The following is an 18,803-nucleotide window of genomic DNA, read 5'->3' as shown; positions in this document are numbered from 1 at the left end:
ATGCAATATGCCATAAATGAAGGCACTGGGAGAGCATTACAATATACTGAGAGCAATGGCTCTGCCAAAGATCTCTCGGGAGGAATTATTTTTCAGTCCTATAGAAGTGTATAAGATATTTACCTTATCTGCAGGCTATTGTTGCAGGACATACACTCTAAAGAATACAATATATTAAAGTTCTGTGTAAAACAAGATTACAATGACATGTGAGAAAAGAACACCGTGCCAACCTCCTACTCATTTCAGCAGGCTTGTAACACTAGTCTCTACTTACATGGCTAATGCAGCTACATTTAAATATCTAAATAAACCATGATCTTTGTCTAATACAACAAAAAAAAGTCTTTACAACAAAATAACCTAACTTTTAAAAAATACATCTGTGAAATCCATTTCCTGTTAAAGGGACTCTCCAGTTGATTGGAATGCAAACATATGACGCATTCTATTTTTTGAAAGTCTATTAAGAAAACCCATAAATAGAAGGAAGTATTTGCCATCTCTTAATGCTCAAACGGCAAAGGCAGCTTCATGTGTTTTTTATCTTCACACTCTTAAAGGGACACTCCAGGCACCCAGACCACTTCTGCCCATTGGAGTTGTCTGGGTGCCATCTCCCACTACTCTTAACCCTGCGAGTGTAATTATTGCAGTTTTTTTTAGAAACTGCAATAATTACCTTGCAGGGTTAACTCCACCTCTAGTGGCTGTCTACTAGACAAATGTGATTATTTTCCTGGCACTGGAGTTTCCCTTTAAGGTGCATCCTTCCTGTCAGTGCTGAGAGGTGCTGTAGTCTCATACACCCATCCCATTGGACAGTGTTCACATTCTTAAGTAAAGGCTGCTTTAGCAATTGCCCTGTTATCTTCCTGATGTTAACCATTAGACAGATCTGATCTTCTTTTCCTCCTGGCCACCAACAGAGGTGAATGGGAAAATTTAGTGCAGACTTGTACTTGTGTGCATTTTATTGGGAGATATAATATAAACTTGTTCCAGTGTTCAGAAATAAACTGAGTGCATGATGGGATTCATGTGAAAGATAACATAACTCTATTTCGAGTATTAAAGTTGTATTCCCTATTGGTCTCCATTATAATATCCCATGGAGTAGGGGCATCTTGCGTCTTAAAGATTCTTAGATGAACTGCCCTGTGGAGTAGATGCATTAATTTGTATCCTAAAGCAACCCTTTTATTAGGTTTTGGAATGGGGTCTTGTCTAATGGATAATGTACTGGCCAACGTTTACCAACAGAGTAGAACATTGCTCAGACATGCTTTGAGTCTATAGTACTGTAGCTTCCCCACAGTCCTGTGACTGGGGTTTTTTTTTTTTTTGGGGGGGGGGGGTTCTCTTGGTGTTTAAGTTTTCATCTTTTAGGAGACGCTCTCTTCTCCCCCACAGCTTCATATCCATGCAATTTTTAGCTGTTCCTCCGGATCATGCTTGTAGACCCCTGGACATTGATTTATTGATCAAGAATTCAGCATTTTCCCGGTACTTGTAATTTCAATCCCTTTCATGGGAAACCTGACTCTAGTTGCTCATCAGTCTTTAAACCCCCTTGCTTTATATATAAAACTGTTTTTTCTTCTTAAGAACTTTTTTATATGTGCATATATTAATCCATTTTAAAGTAACGTTTGGGAGGAAGGGTGCTGTCGGGTTAAGTTTAACCGATTGGCGTCTAAAAATGCAGAGCTAATGCAGGTCAGGCGAGAGCCAAAAGATATCCAAGCATCCCCATAGGAAAGCATTTTATTCAATGCTTTCTTATGAGATTCCACATCATGACAATTTTTCTTAGTGTCCAGAAATGAATTGAACTGCACTCAATCCATCACCTGGAGCCATAGTGAAACTAAACCTCGACCCAGCACCAAGTCCAAGATGCCATATACAGAGAATAAAGTAGGCAGCTTATTCAAAATAGTGTCACACCGCAACGTTTAACCTAAGCTTGACAAAGACCTTGTAGGTCGAAAGTGTGACCTTAAGTTTGAATAAATTGCCTACTTGGAGTGCCTGAACCTCTATTTTCTGTGTGGCAGAAGACTGCCATTTAACCCTACAATGTAAACATTAGTTTTAGTTAAAAAACAAAACAAAACTGGCTTCCAAGCCAGTTTAGTGAATGGGAAGTCACTGGCTGACTGCTCTCAGCCAATCAGTGTCGCCCATGCACGGTGATGTTTAAGAACCTGGATGCCCTCTGAAGAGTAGTTTAGATTAACACTAAAAACGAGGAGCATGGTTTAACCCCTTGAGGTAAGAGTGCTTCTGGGGCTTCCTGGCTTTTTTTTTTTTTTTGTGTGTGTGCCTGGAGTGCTTCTTTAAATTGTATTAGGCAAACATTCATTGTTTTACCTAATCAACCTTTTTCCTCTTCCGTTTGTTACAACGAAGATTTAAATGGAATCCTATACTCTAAAAAGCTACACTCTGCTCCTGCCCCTACCAACCATATGAAGCGTGATGTGACGACCTGTGTTACTGAACTATTGAATCCTTATTGCTTTTTAAATGGTCTTGGTGATTAAACCAAGGCTGTACTAATGGGTGTCTGGGGACAAAATAACTTATGGTAAAAGTTTCATTCTACGTTTTAACTGTGTGCATTTTTCCCCCATCTAAGAGTGAAGTGATGGGAGCACAGCAGGTTTGGTAACACTTGCTGTATATAATGTTCAGTGTGTGTGCTCATTATTTACTGTGGTTGTTGCAGTTTGTCAGTATAGGTTCCCTTTATGGATGCGGGCGGGATCACCAGTCAGAGTTTCTGCTCATTGTATCAAGGGAAGTGAAAGGGGAGGAGACAAGTTTCCAGAAATGCAGTGGCGAGGTGTGTCCTATGCTTCTCATAGCCTTATTTACGCCATCTTCCTTCATTCTCTGCACTCCTGCATGGCACTCCATTCTGCTGTCTTTAATTTAATCCGACATAAATGTTGCAGTGGTCCTTAACCCCTTCATGCTGGTGGGTCTGTAATTTGAGACTGCTGGACAAGTGGTTAAAGGGCCCAAACCCGTGTATCTTTTTCTCCTATGTGAAAGCAGAAGTGGTAATCTTGACAAATCTCTGGGAATAAATCAATTCTTAAATTGGGAATGGAGCGAAAGTTTCCTGCCCTTGCTAAGCTGCATTCTCCAGGTCATCATTGCGAGAATGCAGGTGTGCAGAGCACTTGGCAGGCGGGCAGCTGCAAGGCTGCTTATAGTTGTTTTGCTGCACAAGTTTATAAAACGTTCTTTAATCAGCTATCACTTTTTTTTTTTTTTTTCATTTGGTAACCTTGAAGTTCCAAGTGTCAGAGGGGTTAAACACTGGACAGCATACTCCACTGTCAATTAAAGGGTTAAATCTATTGATACATGCTCTTATGTAGGAGAAACTTGCATGCTGGCTTTGCAATTTCATTTATATTTTCTCTCTGCCCCTTTTGAAGACTCGGTATGGCTCTTCATCTTGCATTGCTCTTCTTGCTGAGAAACCTTGCATCTGCAATGACATTGTTACTTGATTATTTTGTTTAAGCCGACAAGCACCATTACTCTTAAGTCATTTGACATATTGCCTTAACATGCATATATCCATTTTTATTAAAGACGTAGGTTTTTGGAGATGTTAAGCTGCTATATTAATATCTATTCATCGAAGATTTGGGGAAGTCTGGTGGCTTATTCATATATTCGTGTTTTCAGTTTTTTTTTTTTTTTTTTTTTTTTAAATTCTTTATTTTTCTTGTGCATAGATTGACATTAAGCGTGAAGAGTCACAATAGCATCAACAAGCTTGACCATAACATTACAGATTGTGACAGATTTGTTTTGTACATGAAAATATCAAACTAGTAGGCATCAAATAAACACACATTGTTTAAGAGTAATAAACAAGCAGAGTCAAGTTAACACATTTTAGATTTTTATTGAGTAGGCTGACAATAACGCTGTCAAGGAAGAGGTCTCGTAACATGCTAAACTATAATTATTAATACTGTAGCTTGGTAACTGCTGGGTGTCATTTGTGAGGTTACGACAGATTTTACATTGGTGTTATATTAATGTGCCCCTCTTGAGCTAGAAATTAGACAACCTCCATATTTGGGTCATCCTGGCTTGTTAACTAAGAGGCAAAACAAAACAGTCTCACAACAGGACATACGATTCATTACATTGTACCAGCAAGAGCACCAGCTGGCATGCTGGAACAACTCGGCTGGCATAGAAACATTAAGGCTGCGGTAAACTAAGTGATAAAATCAGGTGGGAGCGTGAAGGAGATGGGCCATCAGTGTACATATCCTAGCTCGTAGTGTCCATGGCAGGTGACACTGAGGTCTAACTTTTTGAGTCCAGTATCAGGATCAGCCAATTCCCGTCGACGGTAGTGATGGTACCGGTTCAGGCAAGTCTAGTCCTCCCTCCATCTCGGTGCTCCGCTTGGAACGGTATAGCCGCTGGCGTTGGGTAGATCCGTGGTGATAGAGCTGCTGCCGCCTCGCTCCCCCAGCCCAGGCTGGGCCGGGAGTCATTCCCCTGTGCCTATGGATCCCCCTGCAACGTGCGGTAGGATCGTGAGCACCGATGCCCGGATGACCTTTCGGGTGTATGGGCGGTGGGTAGGGTGCTTTCTTTTGTGGCTTCCCAGTCCAGATAGGAACCGGACAATCCCTGTTACAGTCTGCTGTTTGAGGGAGTTGAGCGGTGAGGTTGGCTGCGAGGGAACCGGAGGCCCGGCGCAGCGGCCATTTTGCGTGTACCTCGTGGACTTTGAGGTAGGTTGTTACCTTGCTTAGGTTTCGCTTGCTGCCTTTGACGCTGGACCAGTTTCTCCAAAACTCGTTGAATATCGCGTCCAGCCTTGCAGAGAAGTCTGCCTGCTCAGTGAGGCAGTTAGTGGGACTCTGTTCTCCCAGGGTCGTGTGGGAGAGGCTGACTTTGGTACCTTCTGTGGCTGTATGGGTTCAGTCGGCTGTTTAGTAAGTGACCCCAGCGGGGACTGGGATAACCCCCACCGGTCCAAAGGGGGGGGGGGGGGTGACAGGGCTGTTGTGAGCCTGCTGTTTGGCACCTGTTCTGTGCCGAGGGATCGGCCGCCTCCCCCAGACACATGGCCCCGCTCAGAGCTAGGCCGCATGGCCGGACAGAACGGTATCTTGGCGTGTGTGTGTGTGTATAAGAGACGGGTTTCCCCATGGTCCCTGCTTGTTTCTGCTTCGTCCTCCGGTCAGCTTGATCTTCTTTGGGTGTTGATTCGGACATAAATTGCCTATTTTTGCTCATTAGTGCTGGAGCTCTTGGAAAGTGCTGCCGGTCATCTTACCTGTCAGGCCCCGCCCCCGTGTTTTCAGTCTTAACAAGGAAAAATGTGTTCCAAGGATAGAACTCTAGAGAATAACTCTCTAAATGTTATAGGCATAAAGTGAGAATGCAACAATTTCAGATGTAATGGAGTCACTGAAAGCATTAAATACAGGTTTGTATTTCTAATGCTTGTGTTCCTGTCTATAGTTGAACTGTGTGACACACGGCGCCACTTGCCCACTCCTCTGCAATGGTCTAATCCAATAGAGGAGCATTGGGGACCATATCTTTAGGCATGTTTTCCCTTGGGAAAGCATTGAGCCATATAGCATTCCTTTGGGAGCTGCTATGTCACATGGCTGTTTTTACTCCATTGTTGCAGCAAAAGTGCCTCTGTGGCTGTGTAATGCAAAGAAAACACTCATTTCTGCAAAATGCAATGTTTATCCTTGAGGGGGTAAATTGACAGGACCACTACATCCAGATCACTTAATAGATACATTCATTGACTTTAGTGTTCGTTTGCATTTTCACTCTGGTGAACATCCATGTTGGTTCAGAGGGAGGGGAGGGTGGCATTTTAACACTCCTGAAACTTTTCCTAGAGAGAATTAACTTTAAATTTGTATTACAACCCTAAACATGCATACCATTCTAGCTTTAGCTAAAGTAAAACTGAAATGGTGGCTTATTTTTTTTTTTTTTTCTTCTAGAAACCATGTAAATATGTGCAAGGTCACACTCCTACTTTTCTGTTTAAGATTTGCTTGTTTTTTTGGCCTGTAACAAACATCTAAATTGTTGGCCACCATGACTATTTTCTGCAGGAATATGCATCAAAAGAAAGCATCCTTTGTCCCTAGACATCTAGTCCTCAATGCTATCGTAAACTGGTAGATCCTTCTGCTAGATGGAATTGTATTTAACAGCAGCGTTGTATAGAGTTGACACTAACAGAACACATGATCATGCTTTTATAAGGTCTCTTGCAAACATGGTGGTTAAATTGCCTCTTTAGGGACAAACCAGCCTAACTACTCTGCTTAAAATTATTTAAAGGGAAACTAGTCACCTGAACAACTACAGCTTAATGTAGTTCTTCAGATGAGATCTATAGCTCCCTGCAGGCTATCTAATGTAAATACTGTGTTTTCAGAGAAAATACAGTGTTTACATAGATAGGAATACCTCCAGTGGCCGTCACTCAGACGGCCACCAGAGGGACTTCCTATCATGTAGGGCCCTAAAAAGGCCTTGTACATGTCAGACATATTAAAATACGTCTGTGTGCAGGAGAGAGAAGGCACTGTGTTCGCGCCTTCTCTCTCCTGCCTGTCAGCAGAGGAGAGGGGGCAGGCAAAGACCGCGAGCGGAGCTGTGAGTCAGCTCCGCGCGCATGCACGGTAGTGCGCTCAGGACTTCAGAGGGCGGCATGAATGCCGCCCTCTGAAGTATGTGCGGCAAAGCCGCATATGCGCAAAAGGGAGCTATGACGCTTCCAAATGGAAGCGTCTGATTGCTCCCTGCTCGCACCCGCCTACTTCGTCATTTTGACGAAATGGGGGGCGTGGCTTTACGAGGCTCCCGGTGCTGGAACCAGTTGAGTAAAATCCTCTGCCTGGAGAGTCCCTTTAAGGACCTCTTACTTCCTCAATATTATATCTGTCTGTCCGTCCTTAATTCTGTTTATCCCCTTCTGCAGTTTAATGTTTTGACAAAAGAACACAATCTGTACACATAACCTCTGTGCTGTATAACAGATTGTTATCCAGAAAGGAACATTTTTATCTCTTTATATAGCTACACATAGATTGGTATCAAAATCCAAGAAGGCAGTGGAGAGGGAGGTGAGGGGTTGCACATAAATGGGAGACAGTAGAAAGGTCTAAAAGGAAATGTAGGTGATGAGAGGTCTGCATTGTCTCTGTGGGGTCATAGTTGACCTAATGGTTCTGATTTATGGAAATTTAGACCTTTTTTGTCGTGAGGTTTTTACCGGTTTTCTACAGACCTGCTATGACTTAGAACTTGCATTTCTAGTATTGGCGTAAATCCTATGTTTCGAAGGATTGGCACCAGGGGAATCAAATGGGACCTATCTGAAAACCGCTATCTTGTGCCCAGAGTCCAGCACTTCCCTTCCATATGTTCTACACTCACGTGAACAACTTAACATATGTCAACACCATAAGAGTTGACCACCAAATTATGCATCTTTAGATTTATAGAGTCTTAATGGAACAGCAAGGTTTCTGTTCAAAAGGTGGTTTGGTTTTGACATCTAAGCAGTGCTGAAACTGAAGTGGCATTTTCCACCAAATGTACAGTAGAACTCATTGTGTGTTTTTAAAACATCTGCAACAGAAAAGGAACACTTTATGAAAGAATTTCCAAAAAATGGACCTGTAAGACTAAGGGACACTTGACGTGGAGGGCTTCCATGTTGCAGCTAGAACTAAATCATTTTAATTCTAAATGCTGTTCTCTGAACAGATTATGGTGGCTTGTTTAAAACTCTGATGTACCTTTCCTGTGTAAATACTAGGTTTTCTTGAAGCTGACTTAAACTGCAATAGTCCACTTTATGTAAAGAGTGTTAATCTTGGTTTTACGAGGCTTCCGTTAATCCATTCAGACTTCCGTGTCTCTTGTTGATGTGGAAATTGTATGTATTCTTTTCATATGAGCAGATCGTTTGCATGACAAATTTTATTGATATCCTAGGCAAATAGCCTGTCATCCAGACAACACCTGTATAAAATCCAGGACTAGTATAATGAACATAAGGTTCCCCAATTCATGGGCTTAATGCTCAGAAATAGCTCTACAGACAATCTATTCTATTAATCCTATGTGAAAATCTACTCTGTATCCGCATGCCAGAACTATGTACATGTACCTAAAAACTTGACTAACTCTTAATGTTGCCAACCAGTTTACATGTTTGAACGAACAACTTGATGGTATGATGCTTAGCAACACAATATTGCCTGTTGCTGTCCTTCATACGGTCTGTTTCTAAACTGGCTTACAGCTCTGTGCCATAAATAATTTAAAATATCTCTTATATCCTACACCTTTAATTGGGTTATATGAAGAATGTTGAAAGATGGTAGATGACACTTTGTGCTCTATTCAAATTGTGTAGATCCTATTGTTATCATTGGAGGTAGCATTTTTGTCCCTTTTTTGGGGGGGGGGGGGGGGGGGCGCATACTTCAGACACTCTTTAATATTCCAAAGTTGAATATATGCATATTCCAACAAGAAACTTGTAGAGGACCATATAAGCCCAATGGCTGCTCTTAGAAGGAATAGATAAACCAGTAATGGTGCTCTGTTTAATTTTTATTTGTTTACACTAAATTACCGGTTACCTCAAAATTTGAAATGGAAACCTACCTGATGTGGTTGCTTTATCATAGAATAGACCTATATGGCCTTAAACAATATAATCAAGTTGAGAGTAATTCTTGCAGTCTGTATCTTGATATAGCTTGTGATTTGGTCTGTGGGTGCTACAATGCAATGTCTGCAGCTGGAGAATGTTTGCTTATGCCTGAGGTGTATCTGTTTCTTTCCAACGATTTGCCTAGAGATTTTTTTAACTTATATTTATTTATTTATTTTTTTTAGCTTGTCAGTATTGGCTCTTCCTATAACTATGGAAATGAAGATCAAGCAGAATTCTTGTGTGTTGTGTCTAAAGAATTGCACAATACCCAGTATGGAACAACTAGTGAACCCAGCGAAAAAGCAAAGGTTGGTTTACAATAGCTCATTGTCGTCTTTATACTATGAATCTGAATGTATGAAAATACCCATATCTGTTAAAAACAAAACTCCATATAGCTTGGTCAAATGTTATCAGTCTGTATTTATTCCTTTTTTTTTATTTTATTTTAGATATTTTAATTTCCCTTGCCCGATACCAACAGTAATGTAAAATTTTGCTTATTTACTGCAAGGTCTATCCTATCTTTATTTGTTTGTGTTTATTAAATAATTAGAAATGAATAATTGGCTTAGCTATTTAACAGCACTGTTAAAGTGCGCACAAAAAGTAATGCCTCACAAATTGATTCATTTTAATGAAAGATTGCACTGTGCTAATTCATAAAACACAGCCTAGCTGCCTGTACTGCAGTGATGCATGACCTAACATGACTGCCATCTTGTTCAGTACAGCGTGAACTGTGCTTTACGATAAGACTTCTGCAGCTACACTCCACCAGGCAACAAGAACAAAGCCCCTCAAACTTTTAAGGGATGATTCATCTACTAAACAAAGATTTTTGAATGGAAGACTGGGCAAATACACCCACACTGACATGCAGTTTTTACCAGTGATTTCTAAAGGGGCAGGATTGGCACTAACCTCTACATGCTGTGATTTGTAGATTGTGAGCACTTATCACTGGTTCAAAGTCAACTTGCCATGGTCAGTTTGAGGCTCCCTTTGCCATTTTACAAATGGCTGTGCAATTTCCTCCATATTTGCATGAAATGAATTGCCATCCAAATATGGATTACATTTTATATTGGTAATATTGTCCAAGGAAATGGCAGATTTGGGGGGTATTCCAACTTTGACAAAGTAAAGATTGTGCCTGCACAAAAAACAATTACAGTAAGCTTTTAGTAATAGAAGCTACCGTATATACTCGCGTATAAGCAGAGTTTTTCAGCACATTTTTTGTGCTGAAAAACCCCAACTCGGCTTATACTCGAGTCAATAGTCTGTATTATGGCAATTTGCATTGCCATAATACAGACTTGGGGCTGTGGGGGCTGCAGAGAGTTTACTTACCTGTCCTGCAGCTCCTGTCAGCTCCCTTCTCCTCCGCGCCATCCGTTCAGCACCTCGGTCAGCGGCTCTCGCGAGACTTAGAGTGTGAGCTGACAGAAGAGCTGAACTGACGGCGCGGAGGAGAAGGGAGCTGCAGGACAGGTAAGTAAACTCTCTGCCAACCCCCCTCTCCCCCCCCACTGAACTGCCAATGCTGGACCACCAGGGAAGGAGAGCCCCCCTCCCTGCCATATATCAAGCAGGGAGGGGGGGACGAAAAAATATATATTAATAATAATTAAATTAAATAATAATAAACATCATAATAATGAAATTAATTAAAAAGTAATAATAAATAATAAAAAAAGTAAATAATAAAAAAATTGCCGACTCCCCCCCCCCCCCCCCCCCACCAAGGCTTTGCAACACACACGTACACACACACGCGCTGCACATAAATATTCAATTAATATATTTTTTTTAGGATCTAATTTTATTTAGAAATGTACCAGTAGCTGCTGCATTTTCCACCCTAGTCTTATACTCGAGTCAATAAGTTTTCCCAGTTTTTTGGGGGTAAAATTAGGGGCCTCGGCTTATATTCGGGTCGGCTTATACTCGAGTATATACGGTAATAATCACTACATCCTAAAGACCGTCTAAGCACCATAATGTATGGGGCATTAACTATGGAACCCATTTATCATAAATTTTGGAATGGCACAGTGACCCATTTACCGCATGTACTGTAGAATAGAACAAACAACTTCAATAATGTGTGGAAATGCCTTATTGTGTAATTGCATTGACACAATTTTTCTTAGGCACTTGTTGAGTAATGCCAATTGGGGACCTAATAAAATGGCCTCTGGGATAGTTTTAGGTCCTGACCCAGGGATTGAACTACTAGTTAAATCTGGTCAATAATCCAGATTGGAAATTCCCACTAAGCCACTTGCATGTGTCATGTTAGGAAGTCCTGCTTTTCCAGACGGGGAACATTGAATAGAGTTGCACCACTTCTATTTTATTTATTTTGCTATTTACAGAGCCAATGAATATACTTCAATGATCTTTTGTAATAACATTAAACTTAAAAGTTTTTAACTTTTGGTTCATGAATAGAATTGCTAACAGTATTCAGTAAAATGGACACGTGCCTCTAAACTTGCTCCATTACAACTTCCACCGCAGGATGGGGGTAGTGGTGCACAGTCAATATGTACCCCAGCTAATCCATAGTGATTGTTGAGGAGGCAGTAGTATGTTAGTCTGTGGTTTATTTATTTGTTTGGCTGTGTACCCGTTTCATAGTAAAAGGAGACTCCCTGAAGGCAGAACTGACTGGAGATGTCTATCTGCGTAGACACTGGTAATAAATGTCGTGTATTCATTTAAATTTTTTTTTTTTTTTTTTTTTTTTTTAATATGGAGATGTGGGGGGTGCAAGATAGGAAAGGTTACTCTGGCCAAAACAGGTTTGGTTTTGTGGTTTCATTTTTTTTTTTTTTCCTTAAAACATATGCTCATTATGGATAAATCTGCTTTCACAGGTGCCTTCCTCCAAATATTGAGTGACTAGTATTACAACATTGCATGCTCTTGGAGTTTGAAGAATAGCCTAAACTCTTCCATTTACAACCCATTGTTTCATAAACAGTCGCTCAACATTCCTATACTTTTTGTGTGCAATATAGGCCAGACAACTTTTAAGCATTTACCGCATTAATAAAAAATTGTTTTGGTTTGGTGTGGGGGTTTTTTGTATCATTTATTTTTTACATGTTTAAGCATTCTTAATTGCCAATGTTGCTTGCATTCTTGTCTGTTTTTGTTTTTATTTGTTTCATTTCTTTTTTTTTTTTTGTGTGGTTTTATTTTTCTTTCTCTTAACTGCTTTCTTTTCCACTCCCTTTCTTTGCACATGCATGCTGCATGCTCGTACAGAGTGAGGACGAGGAGACGGATTACGATATGAATGACTCAGATTAAGTTATAACTCACTGGTGAGAGCTAGCTTTCCTGAATCCCTCACAGCTCCCCTAGATCTGTTCCTCGTCCATGCCCATCCTTGCAGCTCTAGTTATCTTTACCCTGTACCCAAAAATCATTTATTTAAAAAAAAATAAAAATAATAATAATTTCCTTCCCAGTATAGTCACACACTGCATTAGCCAAACAAATGGAGCTTAAAAGGTCTTTTCCATAAAGTAACCGTTATGGTTTGTTTTACAAAGCATTATGGGAAGGGTGTGCATTTTGTTTGTGTTTATCAAAACCATCTAAATTGCTTTATTCCAACTCAGATTAAGGAAAAATAAATATTTAACAGACTATAGTTGCGTTATCTGGTGGAGCCAGAAATTTAATCTAACTGCTACTATGCATGAGGGTTCGCATGGATTAGACAAATTAAAATAATATATTAACCTGGCTTATTTAATCAAACTTTAGGGTTTTAAATTTTTAAGTCCAAGTTGAAGAACAAGGAAAACAGATTTGGACAGACCTCATTGCTAAATTTATTTGCTGCTAATGCATTTCTAAGCTGTATAACGACTGTTTGTTAATACAGAACATGGTCTATAAATTTGTTCAGAAAAGTGGTGCAAAAATGTAAAAGGGAGGAGTCTCTAACGGAATTGGTGTGCTGGTTCCAGTGGTGTTCATAGGGAGATCTCCACTTTTTTTTTTTTTTTTTTTTACTGTAGACCATTTTATAGAACCGAACACTTTGGCATCTTCCCTGTTGTGGTAAAATACTTGGTCCTAAAAGGGTTAATTATTTGAAGGTTTCGAAGATCAAAAAGTGCAATTTTAAGTAAGGAAGGTTATCAGAGCCTCAATACAGATTTAAATTTCTCATCAGTACGATTTTACACTTTAGTCCGAACAAAAGATAAATGAATATGTTCCCTTCTCAAGGGCCTTCAAAATATCTTTGCACAATAGTTTGCTGACAGGTGTCTTTCTGCATGTGATATAACTGCTGTTGCTTTCTGGGTCTTATTTCAATCAATAAATTATTGGCCATCAAAGACAATCATATTTTATTGGATTAGTATTTGCAGCCTTCCCTCCCCTTCACCCCCTTCTCGTTTCTCATGCCTGAGCATTGAGGAAAGGTCACAATGCGTTTTGGAAGTAAGGAATGATTCCAGGAAAATCAATATTTACAGCAGTGCAGTTGTGAGCAGGGTGTTTCTAAAAGGACTGTATATGACTTGCTAGATGTAGCCGGTGTTGTTCTATCGTTATGCTATACCCTCGTCACTTCCCGTGAGGGGAATCAGCTGGATCCTGTGCTGCACATGCGTGCTAGCACTCCTGCTACTCCTCCATAGCCAGGTCCTGGAAGGTAAGTAAAACTAGTTTTACACTTTCATTATAGTTAGTGCATTCACTAAGCTTAGGCACACGGGACATTTAGGGTTCAAATTAGGGTTAGGTAAGTGCTTCTAACCTCTCTCTCTATTCTTACCCTAACCCTTGGGGTAAGGGTTAAAATAAAGTTTGAGAAATCACTATTTTGTGATATTCCCCTATTGTGAAATATCACTAAATGTGAACAAGTCCCTAACCCTAAATGTCCCGTGTGCCTAAGCTTGGTGAATGCACTAACTATAATGAAAGTGTAAAACTAGTTTTACTTGCCTTCCAGGACATGGCTGTGGAGGAGTAGCAGGAGTGCTAGCACGCATGTGCAGCACAGGATCCAGCTGATTCCCCTCCCCGGAAGTGACGAGGGTATAGAAATCTGACTGCTATAGCAGAATGATAGAACACTAGAACACCTGCAAGCCCCCATTACTAGTGATTGTATGGATGAAGCAATAACCGTTACAGGACTTTACTAGATAAAAATTATGTGCACAGGGCAGCAGCAAACATGATATTAAAACATTGCACCAATAATTCAGATTTCAGTTTGATAGGCTGGGCTCTGAACTGATAAATATTTTTATAAATAAATTAAAATCACGACGTGTGGACTCTTTACTGCTTATCTCCCTATCAGTTTAGAAATGTGGCCTTAAACTGACAAAGCCTCGTGACAATCTCTCAGGCACATCAATAGTAAACTAACCCCGATCATTAAAATCTGTTTTAAGATACCATAGAATGTCACATTTATTCAGCATTAGTGGGGCACTACACATTTACTGTTGGTCACCTTCCAACTAGGTCTCAATGAATCAGGCTGTTGGAGCATAGAGGACACACAAATATAAAATAGTCTGTGTATTAACTCCTTTGTGACTTGCATTCACGCACGTTAAATTCTAAATCTGCTTTAATCATTTTATTAATCTGTTTCACCGTGAATTGGTTAAATTTTAAAAATAAAATGTTAGGGGCACTTTAAGCTTTTTATTTATTTAAATTCTTTATTTTATGTGTGCAGTGTTTAAATTACAAGCTCTCTTATTGACTTTATGACTTATGACAAAAGTTGTAATGACAATGTTAAACAAATAAGGACAAGATGTGCTGCACTTTTTTGTGTGTGTGTGTAAGAGAACAAGCTTAGTCATAGTAAGGCATTACATTCGCATAGAGGTCATAAAAACATGCACATTTAAGCTATCTTTTTAATACAGTAGATGTTTATATAACCGTATGCATAGATATTAAAAACCCAAAATGAAGGAGAGGGTGGCTGAGTACTTTTCAGTGTAGCTATAGTTTACTTGCGTTCTATAAATTGGTGACCTAATTGGGGGAAGCAGGGACTTGGACACCCAGGATCTTTTCCCAAAGGGATTTTGACTTTTCATGTAACCATATAATCACTAAACCTTTTATATTTATCTATATAATTTTATTTCAAAACCACAAAGGTAAATGTAACAAGATGTTGTTGCAAACACGCCCACTTATTTTTATTTGTTTTGTAGCTATTTAAGCCTGTGTGCCAAATGAAGATACAAACTAGCAGAAAGCACCCACTGTCATGCTTTAGATATTTACAGTCGGTCAGTTGTTTTAGGGGAGTTATACGGTCAAACTAAACCTCTTTTGCATGGGGTAGAACAGAAGCCTTCAAACTGCACATTGGCTCATGATGTCCAAGTTGGAAAAACCCGGCTATCCTGAGGGAAATAACCCAGGATATTTTGAGTCTTCGTCTGGTTGTTTTATTGCAAACATCTTCAGGCTTTAGCTCTCTTATGTTTTTTTTTTTTTTTTTGAGAAGAAATTGTAGAGTGACATTACAGATATGGCCTTATTATGCTAGGCCTACTGACTTTTGGTACCTGTTCTATAGGAATAATTTAGGACCTGATTCTAAACCTATATTGTAGGCCAGGGGTCCTCAAACTCCAGCCACCCAGATGTTGCTGAACTACAACTCCCTTGATTATCTGGCTATGTAATTCAAAGAATCATGGGAGTTGTAGTTCGGCAACATCTGGGGGGGTGGGGTTTGGTGACCCCTGTTGAAGGCTATCAAGGGAAAGTGATCACTGATGGATGCAGTGTGTCATAGGCTTTCCCTATTAAAGGGACACTCCCAAGAACCATGCCATGAAAGGGGTTAAATAATCCTTAAAAAGAAGTCCCCCAGATGTTATAATCTTTGCCTGTTATTGCAGTGATATGGCTGTCTGGTCTGAGTGACCCTTGGGCACAGCATTGCTGGACTGACTCGCACCTAGTTTATTTTACCAATTGCCTAGTATCTCCACAAATGTCAAGAGCTGCTACTCATGTACATGGTCTCACCCATCATTAAAGGGTGAAAGACTTGTATTAAACCTGCTTCTTGTGTTAAGTTGTGAGAGATGGCTAGGAGGGATGCTTAAAGGTACATCATAGGCATCCAGATTACTTCATCTTATTGAAGTAGTATGGGTGCAGTGTCCCATTAACTCTAACCCTGCAATCTAAAACATCCAGCGTGTTAAAACCCCCATAGGAAAGCATTCAGTCAATGCTTTCCTATGGGAAAAGCCTAATACGCACATGGCGCTTGCTGTGCATGTACATTAGATTTCTCCAGTGGAGGAGCCTGACCCAGGGTCGAGTGACTTTTTCTTTTTAAGGATTATTTAACCCCTTTCATGGCATGGGTAAGGGATGTTATTGTGTTGGGAATGCAGCTTTATATTCCTAACACTTTAGTGTTCCTTTAATGAATCCACAGTAAGTACTCACAGGAGCGATAAAAGTTAGGATCTCTTATTCAGTCTATAAAGTAACGAAGGCATCTGAAAATTACGGTTTAGCGGCCATACCAGCTAATCTGCAGCTTCGGGGTCTAGAACGGGGAAGACCACATTCAGCACTCCAGATGTTGTAGACTAATTCTCCCATGATGCTTTGCCAGTATTATAACTGTGAGGACTGTTATTGGAGATGACGTTTACAACGTCTGGAGTGCTCGAGATTGCCTGCCTCTGATCTTTAACCCCTTAAGGACCAAACTTCTGGAATAAAAGGGAATCATGACGTGTCAGACATGTCATGTGTCCTTAAGGGGTTAAGAACTAAACAAGGTTTAAATTTGTGTTTCGCAAAAAAATTTTTTTATATATGTAATATATATATATATATATATATATATACTTAAGTTTATTTTGAAAAGTACAGTATAAAAAAAAGCTCCCAGCACCCCCCCTCTACTGAATCCCAGCCTCACCCTCTAGCCAACAAACAGACTCCACTCACATTGCTGCTGCCAGTATGCAACTCCTGAGTCCGGCCTCTAATATACCCCAAATGGCGCCGCCTGCACCCTGTGCCAAATCTGATCGTCCCGCTACTTCTTGAAACCCTGTGAAGGTGTAGCATGTTGATATTACGTCAGAATGTGATGTTGCATGCCTCCAGGTACTCCACTGTCCAGTCGCAGCCAATGCAACACTGACAGACACACACTTACACTGACAGACACATTTTATTTTTTGCTCCCTTCCTTTTGGGAGCTGATGTGGGGCCTCTTCCTGGGCTCCAGTTTGGATCTTCTATCTGCTCCCTCAAGTGGTTTAGTGGTGCCGGAATATGACATCCTATTCCGGCGCCCAGCTTCACTACAGAGGGCGCGCGAGGGAGCAGAAACACTGAGCTCCCTCCCTGGCCCTCCTCCCCAGCTGGGTAAGTGTTTTTTTTTTTGTTTGTTTGTTTTTTTTAAATATAGCAGAGTAGGCACCTGCAATGCGGGGAACGCAGGTGCCTACTCTGCTATAAGATTAAGCACGTACTCTCTCTGCTTGCTGGGCCGCGAGTTTGACATGCTTGATCTAAATAGTTCACAAAGGACAAAAAAGCACAGATCAAACATTAAAGTTTAGTCAATTATGTAATACATCTATATTTAAAGCCTGGGTAATTCCTTATTTATTTTTGCCATTTGTTTTTGGATATCTCCACCATTAACATCTTGAGAAGAGTAATTGCACTAATAAAGAAATCAACTATTTAAATGGGATAAGCATCCTGTCCAATACATCTTTTACTAACACTCAACCTTGTGTCTTTCAGATTTTGCAAGAAAGAGGCTCCAGAATGTGAAGAGGCTCTTGCAAAGTGAAGTGATCTTTTCCAATTATTTGAAGCAACCAATGTCCAGATGCAAAGAGTTGCCAACAGAGTCACATCAAGAAGAAACCTGCTTTAGTTAAATGTAGAATATTGACCTGCTTTTGGAAAGATGCACTCTATCAGATGCTGCAGAAAAATTTAACCTTAATTTCAAATGGGACAACTTGTATTTTGGGGGGTTAACGGCTTCCACCCGCCACCCCATTCCCTGAACCCCTCTTCATCCATCGTCTGCAGCAACTTGTTATAAACTGGCTTAACACTAGAACGGGCAATGCAAATGAAGATTAAAACTGACAACTTGTAAATACAATAAATCGCCCTACTCCACGACTGAGTGTGTCCTTTGAGACACTAAACAGACCCACTCGTTGATAATTGTATTTGATATAAAGAACCTTTAGCCGGTGTTTTTACTTGCTAAACCAACCCTGACAATTTGGTTACCCCCTCGTTAGAAAATCCCTTTAGAAGACCTCTTCTAAGGCAGATTGTTTATAAAGAGATCTGTGTATTTAAACATTTTTTTTTTGCTTTTTTGAGAGAAGAGAATCAATGGCATGCCCAATATTTTCTGCACTTGTCTACTGCTGCAAAAAATAAATAAACAACTTTCCCAGTCTTTTTAATACAAATATGCTGCGCTTCAATTCTACCTAAAGATTTCTCCTTTCCACCCCTTTCTTTTAAAAGTGTATTTGCGGGGGTCATGCACACTTGCATCAGTTAAAAGATGTTTACTTATGGACTAACACAGTACATATTTAATAGGGAAAATCTGTGTGTTGTTGCATTGCTTTAATGCCTTAGTTAAGGTATTTTTATTTATTTTTTTACCCCCTCCCCTTGTTTCATTTAGAGAAAATGCCACTCTGCCCCGTACCCCTTAAAACAAATTAGTTGCTGGGTAATGTCTTGTAATCGATGCTTTGTATAAAAGTTAATATTTCTTATACAGTACCTTTATATAGTGTCAATCCCCATGGGTTCTCATGCTGTTGCCCTACAACAATGTATTGTGTTGGCATGTTTTGAAGTAATTTTCCAATTTATAGTGGCCTTTTAAATAAGCTGGGTTTTTTTATAACCAGTTAGGGCATTACACATTTTTTTTTTATATGTATATGTGTGTATACATTTATAAAGCAATTTAAAA

The 18,803-nt window shown here is 40.0% G+C and overlaps 1 protein-coding gene across 6 annotated transcripts in view; it reads left to right on the top strand.

Annotated features, from left to right (window-relative positions):
• The window catches only part of LOC134571809 (BTB/POZ domain-containing protein KCTD5), a 39,444-nt gene extending 21,277 nt beyond the window's left edge, over nucleotides 1-18,167 (top strand). Inside the window, exons 5-7 of one of the 6 annotated variants that reach the window (XM_063430413.1) lie at nucleotides 2,735-2,851; nucleotides 8,950-9,075; nucleotides 17,588-18,167. In XM_063430413.1, the coding sequence (XP_063286483.1) occupies nucleotides 2,735-2,851; nucleotides 8,950-9,075; nucleotides 17,588-17,617 (273 nt within the window). In that variant the 3' untranslated portion in view covers nucleotides 17,618-18,167. Of the gene's footprint in view, nucleotides 1-2,734; nucleotides 2,852-8,949; nucleotides 9,076-9,496; nucleotides 9,655-11,655; nucleotides 11,801-12,049; nucleotides 12,110-17,587 lie in introns of those variants that run through there. The other 5 variants (XM_063430412.1, XM_063430415.1, XM_063430414.1 and 2 more) reach the window with 5 other exon arrangements.
• Nucleotides 18,168-18,803: the final 636 nt, after the last annotated feature.

Source organism: Pelobates fuscus, chromosome 8 (assembly GCF_036172605.1).
Source record: "Pelobates fuscus isolate aPelFus1 chromosome 8, aPelFus1.pri, whole genome shotgun sequence".
Classification (NCBI taxonomy): Eukaryota; Metazoa; Chordata; class Amphibia; order Anura; family Pelobatidae; genus Pelobates; species Pelobates fuscus.
The sequence above is the reverse complement of the archived record's forward strand: the minus strand, read 5'-3'. Positions and strand labels throughout refer to the sequence as shown.